This window comes from Cyprinodon tularosa, unplaced genomic scaffold, assembly GCF_016077235.1.
Source record: "Cyprinodon tularosa strain WSP-4 unplaced genomic scaffold, ASM1607723v1 ctg319, whole genome shotgun sequence".
NCBI classification, from domain to species: Eukaryota; Metazoa; Chordata; class Actinopteri; order Cyprinodontiformes; family Cyprinodontidae; genus Cyprinodon; species Cyprinodon tularosa.
Genome location: NW_024039029.1, coordinates 1,389,323 through 1,400,111, shown reverse-complemented (window position 1 = coordinate 1,400,111; position 10,789 = coordinate 1,389,323). Strand labels below are relative to the sequence as shown.

General features: G+C 35.9%; 1 protein-coding gene across 1 annotated transcript; it reads right to left on the bottom strand.

The window, feature by feature from the left end:
• Positions 1-2,159: 2,159 nt before the first annotated feature.
• Positions 2,160-6,830, bottom strand: LOC119788509 (serine/threonine-protein kinase pim-2-like). The gene is made up of 9 exons (XM_038292873.1): positions 6,797-6,830; positions 5,172-5,359; positions 4,874-5,075; positions 3,994-4,088; positions 3,822-3,872; positions 3,510-3,716; positions 2,899-3,076; positions 2,614-2,784; positions 2,160-2,530 (listed from the first exon to the last, which is right to left on the bottom strand). Exons 1-9 carry the CDS (start codon positions 6,828-6,830, stop codon positions 2,394-2,396), a joined length of 1,263 nt encoding a protein of 420 aa, XP_038148801.1. The 3' UTR covers positions 2,160-2,393.
• Positions 6,831-10,789: the final 3,959 nt, after the last annotated feature.

Here is a 10,789-nt window from a genome sequence, read left to right as displayed (position 1 = left end):
ATGTGGGTTTATATTATTTTTATTTCCCTTTTTCGTTCCCATAATGTCAGAAAATCTAACGAAACAGAAATAGAACTGCACGGCGTATCTTTGGCGCCATCTAGTGGTTAAACTCAGTTGCGCATTCAGGCTTTGGTTTTGCAAATGTGCATTCAAGGAACTGACACAAATCTTGTGTGTTGTGGTTTTAGCCTTTTTAAATCATCTTACTTATTTTGGTAATAAAAAAAATGAAATATTTCACATGTTTTGATCTGTAAATTAGTTCTCACACGATGCTAATCAGCTTTTAGGTTAAATCCTGACTCTGTGACCCATTCCTGTCCTGCAGATAGCTCCTCATATGTTCTTTGCTTCTTTTCTTCCACCTGCTTTCTAAAAAAAAACTGACCAGGTTCCTATTTTTAATTTTTTTTGAGTACATATTCAAAAGAATGTTGTTTTTTTACTCAATTATGTCATTTTTTATATGGACCATCTTCCCCAGCCTGTTTCTGATATTATTAATATCCTACTGCTGTTGGGTAAATATCATATCCACTGTGCTAAATGGAGACATTCGAAACCTTCCTTTCATTGGTTTATTTATGACTTTAAAAAATTTTTTTGCTCTCTTAAAAAGATTTTAAAAAATGACAAATATGCAAAAAAATTGAGACTTGATTTCTCCAAATATATGCTATTCTAGGTGCATTAACCTTTTTGTTTTTATTATTTCTCTGGCTCTGTCTATGTTTGATTCTTCTTTCTATTCTTCTTTTATTGTAATTGATCTTTATCTGTTGATGTTCACCCTTGCTATCTTCTCCGAGAGTATATTTTTCATGTAAATGTTTTTAGATTTAATAATAATAAGAATAATAATAAATAAAAATTAAAGTATTCAGGCGTAATCCAAAAGTAAAAGAAGTAAAATATAAAATTATAAATAGTTATTATCCAACAGCAGAAACTCCTAAGAAAAGATTTGGATTTGAAGAAGAATTTTTTTAAACTTTTAAAAACACTTTATTTACAAAATTCAAACATAAAAAATTGAAAAACAGTGATTGACTGAAAAGATTGGGCAACAAAATTATTCAGGAAACCATCGTCTTAGTCCAGGCATGTTTTTAATCTTTCTGTTGAAACATGGTTGGAAATTTATATCTGATTTTAATTTATTTATTTTTCATAGAATTCTTTATTATTTTTGTGAGACTGAAGTTATTTTTCTTTGACCATTTTATTATTATTATTTTTCCTTCATCAAACGTAGGGGGGACAACTATTTTTTTCCAACTACTTTATAATTAATTTATGGTAATATTTATCCTAAATTTATTTTAAGATATATTTATGTGTTTGTTCATTTATTCGTTCATGAATTTATTAATTTCAATATCTTCCCTATTTTATCTTTTATTCTGTAAATCTAATATGATTTAATATTTTTTTATTGGCTAATTTACAACACAAGTTATCTCAAGGCACTGTACAGATAAAAATTTAGGATAGTTTTACTTCTTAATCCCTTCTTTTTTTCAGGACTTTTTTATATCATCTTATGCCGTTATATTGAAATGCGGGGGCAGTTTTCTCATTAGGGCCGGTGCAGCTTATAGCTTTAACCACCATATAGATCATGTTTATCCAATCAAAACATTTAGTTTTCTGCAATATAGAAATACTGTTAGACATTTTGCACAAAGCTGATTTTTCCAGTTGAGTTTATCATCAATAATAAATCCAGAGAAATCAAACCTGATATCTCCAATTAAATAGTTTTAAGATATAGGCTGCTCCGTGGCGCAGTGGATTGCACTGCTGCCTTGCAGCAGGAAGGTTCTGGGTTCTATTCCCAGGTACTCCAGCTTCCTCCCACAGTCCAAAAACATGACTGTTAGGTTAATTGGCTAAATTAAACTAAATCTCTAAATTCTCCTTAGGTATGAATGATTGTTTTTCTCTGTGTTGCCCTGTGATGGAGTGGGGTCCTGTTCAGGGTGTACCCTGCCTCTCGCCCATAGACAGCTGGAGATAGGCACCAGCACCCCTGGCAACTCCCACTTGGGATTAAACGTGTTAGAAGATGGATAGTTTTAGGATTATAATATGATGGTCATGTACAGGAAGGTTGAGATCCTCAACAGTAACCTGGTTTTGAACTGTTAACCCAGCTTTATCTTAATAACTTGTAAACAAAATCTTCTTGGTGTTAAAAGAAGCACAAAATGCAACCAGCTTTATAAAAGAAGAAAGTGGGATTTCCTCAAACACAATAAAGTCGACTTATAGTTCCAGAAAATAATGAAGGATGTGGTAGTCAGGGTGCTAGACTGAGCTACAAAGATGCACACAACAGTCAGAGAGCAATTTAAATATATATATTGAAATAATATGAATATGTTTCATTATTTGTACAAAGGCCCAGTGGATCCCTGAGAGACGGGCCTCAGTGACAGGAGCCAGGGATGGGCACGGAGATCCTCCAGGGTGGCTCGTATCCTACTGTCCTCCTCCAAACACAGGGCCAGAAAAGTCAGGCACTCTGGAAAGAGAAGCCAAGGGTTAAAGGTCAGAAGCACAGGCGGGCGGTAACTAGCAAGGCACTTGCTGGTTATGTTCCTATACCTTTCGAAAGGTCTTTGTTGAACTTAATGAGGCCCCGTGTAAAACGTCTGGTGTCAAAGTGACACCTGTGCAGCATTCGATACAGGATGATTCCCAGCTGCCAAACCGTGGTCGGAGAAGGTCTGTATTTCCTACTGCTGAACCACTCCGGGGGGGCGAATGCAGGAGTACCTGGAATACAGGCATAGTCAGAGCAGACTGTTATGCTTTGTTCGTCCATTTGCTTTCTAAAGGAAATGACTCAAAGAGGATCTCAGTTAAATGTTTAACAAAGTAGAAACGCACCACTAAAACTTCTGTAGACTTTGGTGGTCTGGAAGGTTCCACAGCCGAAGTCAATAATCCTGATTCGAGGCTCCTGGGATCCCATTTCCACCAGTGTGTTTTCACACTTCAGGTCTCGGTGGAAAATCTCCTTGTTGTGGAGGTCTATGGCAGCGTCCACCATCTGTTTCATAAGAATCTGGAATAAAACAATGAAAAATGTGTCTTTATCATTAAAGATCTCATCTTCAGTTGTTGAGATTAAATAAAACTTTAACAAATTTATTCTCCCCTTAAAGATTTCTTTGGTTTTTACATTTTTTTACACATTAATGATTCAGATCATTAAGCAAAATGTATTATTAGAAAAAGATAAACTGATTTATAAACAAAATGCATTTTCCATTGATCAGAGACAGAGAGAGAAGGTATCCAAACCCAGATGGATTATTTTCCCCTGAACCTAAAGACTGGTTGAGTCCTTTTTATTATGTTACACATTTATTTAAGAAATGATGGTTTATCAAAGATAAAAGTTGTTGCTGCAGCTGTTAAATGGAAAAAGCAGAAAAGCTCTTAGTCTGCCAGCGAATGCAGACGTAGCAAAAACATCAAACCTCCAGCCTCCCTACCCTGGCCACGTCTTCCTCCAGGCGACCTCCTCTGTAGGACAAGTAATCCACAAGATCCATGGATGCTGGTGGCCTTTCCATCACAATGACCAGGTCCTGATCCACATAGAACCACTCCAGGAGGGTGACGGCAGCAAACTCCCCCGCTGAATCTGGCCCACCTCCGGCCTTCTGCATGAGGGCCACCTCCAGGGGAACACCGTCCACCTTAAAAAAAACCACAATGACCTGATTGTGTAACTAACAGCAAAGGACAAATACTGTCTACTAAGATGACTGGGAGGCCGGCTGCTTCTAAACCAGTTCACTCACTTCACTCAGTCTGATTTGAGCTCTCCTCATGTCGACGTACTTGATGGCCACCTGTTGGACACAAGCACAAATGTTATCCTTTCTGCAGACATCGGCAGTGATGCTTTCAGGATGCCTGCTTAGATTTGAGTCAAAGACAGACAGAAGGCCAAGAACACAATATAATACCAACCGGTAATGAATCCTCCAGGCGAAGGCCAGCGTAGACGGATCCGAAGCCTCCTCTGCCAATCAGTCCAAGACGTTTGTATTTTCTTTCAAACTCAGCTAAGAGTGAACAGAGAAATCACCTGATTATAATAAAGCTGTGAATACTGTCAGATTATTGATGTTAATGATGAACAACAGCAATCAGAGATGCAGATTTCCTTTTATATTTTCAGGATGGCTAAAATTATTCTTATGATTTCTTCAAATTTTAATAAGCTAAACCTTCTTAAAAAAATAAGACTAATATCTAGGCTGACGACCTGATTGAATTATAAATACTTTCATAAATATTGAAAACTTTTCAAGTTCTTAAACTGAGTTGAATTTAACTTAAAAAACTTAAATAAATGTTTCATTAATACCGAATAAAGGAAAACTTCCCTCTTCTGTAACTTTTCATCTTCATTTACTCTCTAATCACAAACCAATGAGTTTTATGGGAACTGATGTCAGAGTTTCACATCAGGATATTTGAATTAACTGTGAGGTAAATAAAAATTGATGCATGGTTTTCAGAATTTGATATAAATCTACGCCCTCTGACCAGTTTCCCTGTGCCTGCTAAAGAGGAACAGTCCCACAGCATGACACTGCCACCATCCTGCTTTACACTGCCAATGGTTGATTAAGGGGGTTATTACTGTTAGCTCTAGCTTTGCTATTAAAAGCTGTCTGGCTTTGAATTAAACCTTTAAACATAGAAGTTATAACATTTCCTCTCTTAACACTAAAACTGAGAAGGAGTAAAATAGCTTGTCTTTAGCCTAAGCAGAAAAAGGAAGGATGTTTGTGTTCCCACTTCAGGAGTTGCTGAGGTGCATTTATTTCAGTGTTGGGCTCACATTTGTCAGAAACTGAGCTGCTGGTGCCTTGCTCTGCCTCAGAGACTCTCTGCCTCTTCTTAGAGGACTCTTCAGGGACATCTGCCTTTCTCTTCCTGTCCCTAATGGGTTCCAGCTCTTCCTCTGGCTCCCTGAGGCTGATACTGGTGCTGCTTATCACTATTATACTGGCTGGTGCCCGTCCAGTAGAATTGCTCTTTCCCTTTTCACAATCAGAATCAGAAATACTTTAATAATCCCAGAGGGAAATAATATATACACATATGTATTTTAGTACTTTTGGTATTTATGTTGGTACCTTTTGGTACTCTCTCACAAACTCTACGGACACAGAGGGATCTTGTCCAGTGGTGAGGCGGCTGAAGTTGTTGCAGCTCTGTTTGCATAACTTTTTGTTGTCCACCTCTGTGACAGCTTCCGCCTTTCTTTTCCTGCAGCTTGGTTCATCCAGACGGCTGCTGGGTCCAACAGAGACGCTCTGGTTATCTGAAAGAGTTCATTGGACAAATGTTTACACTCTATAGCAGATCTATTTAGGAAGCAATGGAAGAGGATGCAGACTGAGAGAAATCTAAAACCCCTCTTTTTAGTTATAAAACATGAGCCACCAAATACTTTGACAAGAAAAAATGACACTTTCCCATGAATCCACTGATCCTGCATCACTAAAGATTTAATAGAATAAAAGCTTGGTACCAAGGAATTAGGTTTTGCAATTTTTGGAGGAAAAATAATCAAAATTGGAAATGGGATCGAGCATGCAGGACGGCCCAACTTAAACCTTTTTACCAGTATGATCAACAATTAGGAGGACCACTTACTTTATGATCCACCCAGAAAATAAAATCCTCCACTATAGCTTTAATATAAGATAACTCTGCTGCAACGTTTGGTTCCCTAAAATTTAAGTCTGAATTTGCATTCCTGTTTCTTTTTCATATACCTTGAACATCACCTTGTTTTCCGTAGACAAGAGCAGGCCTCTCCATGTTGCTGAACGAGTTTAAAGGCCTCAGATTTAAAAAACTCAAATCACGGTGAGATTTTCTGGGGATTTATACCAACAATGTCAATCTAGAAATGATTTGTACTCAGGTACAATTAAGTTCTTGCAGTAAAACCACAGAATATGTGTGTTTAAAAAAAAAACATCGTCATGGTGCCCAGCTGTCCATCCTAAAAATGTTGACATTTGAGAATTTGGCAATTATCCCAGCTGTGAAAAAAATAAATCATAAAAAATTCGGAGAAAACAGCAAAGTTACTCTCAAAACTTTTTCTAAATTAGTTTTTCAAAGTTTTATTTTCGGTCTGCATTTCTTTTTTATTTTTTACCATTCCCATTTATGAAAGAGTTCATTGAACAAATGTTTACACTCTATAGCAGATCTATTTAGGAAGCAATGGAAGAGGATGCAGACTGAGAGAAATCTAAAAACCCTCTTTTTAGTTATAAAACATGAGCCACCAAATACTTTGACAAGAAAAAATGACACTTTCCCATGAATCCACTGATCCTGCATCACCAAAGATTTGATAGAATAAAAGCTTGGCACCAAGGAATTAGATTTTGCAATTTTTGGAGGAAAAATGCATAAGTATCATATTTTTTTTACACACAAGGTAACTGCAAACCTTTTACTGTCAAACCATGTCATGCTTTTCCAGTAAATGTAGCATAACATTTTATTTATGTTAGACTGAAAATAATTGGAAATGGGGTCGAGCACGCAGGACGGCCCAACGTAAACATTTCACCAGAATGATAAACAATTAGGAGGACCACTAACTTTGATGATACACCTTGAATAAGAAAATCCTCCACTAGACCTTTAATATAAGATAACATTTCTGCAACATTTGGTTCAATAAAATTTAACTCTGAATTTGCATTTGTTTCTTTTTTATATATTTGAACATTACCTTGTTTTCCAGGGACAACAGCAGGGGTCTCCATGTTGCTGATTGAGTTTAAAGTCCTCAGTTGTCAAAAAAACTCAAATCACGGTGAGATTTTCTGAAGATTTATACCATCGATATCGATCTAGATGCGATCTGCACTCAGGTACAATGAAGTTCTGGCATTCAAACCACAAAATATTTGTGTTTAAACAAACCATCGTCATGGTGCCCAGCTGTCCATCCTAAAAATGTTTACATTTGAGAATTTGGCAATTATCTCAGCTGTGATTCCAGGTAGCTTCCAAATTCTCAAAGCTGTAGTATTAATGCATTAAGTAGCATAAATGTAGTAAGAATGTAATTGATTGAATTATAGCTGAAAATGAGAAATTTTAAAATGTTAAATCTGTTTCAAAAACATTTCACAAAAAATGGGTGAAAATAAAAATTTTGAAAAAATAAATCATAAGAAAATCGGAGAAAACAGCAAAGTTAATCTCAAAACTTTTTCTAAATAAATTTTTCAAAGTTTTATTCTTGGTTTGCTTTTCTTTTTGATATTAGTTTAGCATTTCCATTTAAACATAGTGTTGGATCATTAGTAAACCTCCCTTTTCGAAAACCACTTTGATATTTTGACATATATCCTTTCTTATTAAAATAATATACTAATCTATTATTAATCATTCTTTCCATTATTTTACATAGATTTGATGTTAAAGCTATTGGTCTGTAATTCTGTGGATTTAAATGATATTTTCCTGGTTTAACTATTTGTACTATAATTGATTCTGTCCAGTTCGTCTGTAATTTTCTCTCCTCCCAAATTTTATTATATAGTTGCAATATTATATCTTTATATTTTTCACTAAGTTGACTTATCATTCTATACCAAATCTGATCTTTACCTGGTGCTGTATTTCTTGTCTTCCTCAGTGCGTCATTCAGTTCCACTTTTGTAAACTCAACATTCAATAAATTATTTGTTTCTTCAACACACTCTAGTAAATCTTTATGTTTACGTTTCGTATTTTCTCTTCCTTTTCTATCCTCTTCGCTAATATTATTTGAACTGTGAATTTTACTAAATGTTCTTGCCAATATTTCAGCTTTATCTACATATTTTATTATTTTTTATTGTCTATCTTTAAAATAGGATATTCAAACTCTCTCTTTATTTCATTAATTCTTTTAATTACTTTCCAAATGTTTTCTATTTTTGTGTCTTTTTCTATTGTGCTACAAAATTTCTCCAATATTCTCTTTTTGCATTCTTAATAGTTCTCCTTACCATTGCTTGCTTTCTTTTATAATCAGTTAAATTATTATAAATTGGATTATCTTTTAGTACCTTAAATGCTTTATTTCTTACTTTTATTGCTTCTTTACATTCATTTGTCCGCCATGGCACCATTTTCTTATCATTTTTACACCTTGTTTTCTTTATAGAATGGTCGGCTGCTTCCATAATTATCTCACAAATTTTTATATTTACATCATTTATATCTATTCTCATATCTACTTTTTCCAAGTTTATTTGACTCGTCTGCTTTATTAAAATTTTGTTTTTTATAGATCTTTATATTCTTATATTTAAATATAAACCTACTCTTATTGTTATAGGATAATGATCACTACCGATTGTTGTATTCTTATCAATGAACCATTCACATATACCAGCTATCACATTTGAGACAATAGTTAAATCTAAAACTGATTCCATCCCTGTTCTCACATTGATTCTTGTTCCCTTCCCATCGTTAATACACACAAGATCTTTCATTTCCATTCATTCTTCTTTAACTTGTCCATTTTTATCATTACATTTACCCCACAATGTACTATTTGCATTAAAATCCCCACACCAAATTACTTTCCCTTCCAAATATTCAGTTAACTCTTCCATTTTTTCAATTGATAATGTTTTGCATGGATTATAAAAATTTATTATTTTAAATTTACATTTATACACAAATGATTTCTGGTTGTTCTTCAAGACTGTCAATATAACCTTTAAGTTCCTTTTCCGTTAGCTATTAAACTTCTTGCATTCCATTGTAATATTAACATATATCACCTGATGGTCCTGGTCTCCCATCTACCTCCAACTTTTTGTTTATGTTCTCCCATGATCCCTCTTTAAACCCCAAAATCTTTTCAGCTCCTCTCACTATTATTTTAATCTTCTCAGTTTTATGCTTGGCTTGGTCAGTGCAGTTGATAACATATGCTACAAATAATATCGGTTTTTCTACTGGTATGGTGATATTTTCCTCTGACTGTACTTTGGCTTGCAGTGGAATTGGACTCTGCATTTGCCTGGCGTCCACATTGGCGTCCACCCTTCAAAGACGGACATTGAGTAGAAATAGTCTGAACTTAAATTAAAGAAGAACCTCAGAGAGCTGGTTATCTTAACTCTTTTTGTGGTAATGGATCTATCTACCAGCCCTCTTTTTTTTTTTTTTTTTTTTTTGCGGACACTGATTTCCTTCTGTTGTTGATCCTCAGATAACATATCGGAGTAATTTAATGGCCAAACCTAAACTATGGCCAATAGATCTGTGTTGCTTTGATAAAAATAAGAAGGAAACAATAAATATAACATTCTGATACCAGAAGATGGACAACCATCATTTATTTATATTCACCCAGACCTTGAAAATGCATTGTTGTTTCCATACCCCTCCAGACTGTTGACATCCTTCAGATATCAATCCCATGCTGGGAAATATTGAATGTTTATCCCTCTCAGAACCTGAATGATGTCTTTGTATGATAAGCCTCACTGTTTTTCATTTAATCCCTGTGAAACCCTAAACTCCCTGATAAAATGGATCTGGACCTTACTGGATCAGATTGGACCATCCTTTCAGGAAAAAGTTTCCATTATTTGTCTCAAAAAGGAATCTTATAGGCCGTCAATGATGATATGGACTCCGGATCCTTAGGGGGAGATTCTTGGAGGAGCAAATAACACAGCAAATGAAGGTCATCTAAATGCCAATTTGGATTTGTTTTCTGACAACTCATTTAAAACAAGGGGCCGGTCCGGTCTCCTGGTTAGCAGTCGCTTTGTACTTTTGGATAAACTTCCAAACCAAGTGACAGAGAATGAACCTGAGGTACAAATAGTTGGTGGTTCCACATGCGGCGGTCTGAAAGTGTCAAAGAGGCTGGGATTAGACCATGTCTAATAAACAAGAAAAACATTATTTCAGGTAACTTTTTATAAGTTTAGGTAATTAACTGCAGCAGACCACTTGTGTTATGATTGTTAGTATTTACCTGCAACTGAAATTTCACCATGTATCAAATACATGAGGGCTTGTGGAGAATTTATGGTGTCTGAGCTTTGTCACACTGCCCTCTGCTGGTGAAACAATGTACCTGCAATGTGTCAAATGTCCTGTTTAATATGGCAGCCTGGTAAAGCAAATGATTCTTTGCCCCAAACACACATGCATGGGGACATAAACTGGAGTGGTGGCTTAGTGGTTAGGGCATAGAGCTTAAAATCCTGAGGTTTTGAGTTCAAGCCCCACTACCACTCTGGCTCTCTGAGCAAGACCCTTAACCCCCCACTACTCCCTGGGTGCCACAAGATGGCAGCTCACTGCTTCCCAAGGGGAAGGGTTAAATGAAGATAGTTCATTCTGTTGCTCAGTACTTGTGACAGGGTAATGAAAATAAAAGCTGGAGGGGGGGGGGGAACACATGGCCCAGAACCATACAGTACTTCACTTGGTTAAAATAAGTGGGAGTGAGTCGAAGCCTAGTTACATTCAGTTGAGCTGATTTAACTAGGGTGACCAGATGTCCTCTTTTTCTCAGACATGTCGTACTTTTTATACCTAAAATATGTCCAGGGGGAATTTCAAAATTGTCCGGGATTTTGGTCCACTACAGTGCACCACGTGTGAGTCCTGGTCACAATCTTTACTCACTGTAGCAGCAACGTCCAACTCTTCCTCTTTGCTTCTTTGAAAGAACGTGTTTATTTTGGGTAGTTTT

What these genes read in the sequence shown, in the direction of transcription:
- LOC119788509 (XM_038292873.1), bottom strand. Translation starts at nt 6,830, where the DNA reads ATGGAGACCCCTGCTGTTGTCCCTGGAAAACAAG. An exon ending in TGTTGTCCCTGGAAAACAAG is followed by an intron (nt 5,360 to 6,796) that starts GTAATGTTCAAA and finishes GAACTCTTTCAG; the next exon opens with ATAACCAGAGCGTCTCTGTT. An exon ending in CAGCTCAGTTTCTGACAAAT is followed by an intron (nt 4,089 to 4,873) that starts GTGAGCCCAACA and finishes GTTCACTCTTAG; the next exon opens with CTGAGTTTGAAAGAAAATAC.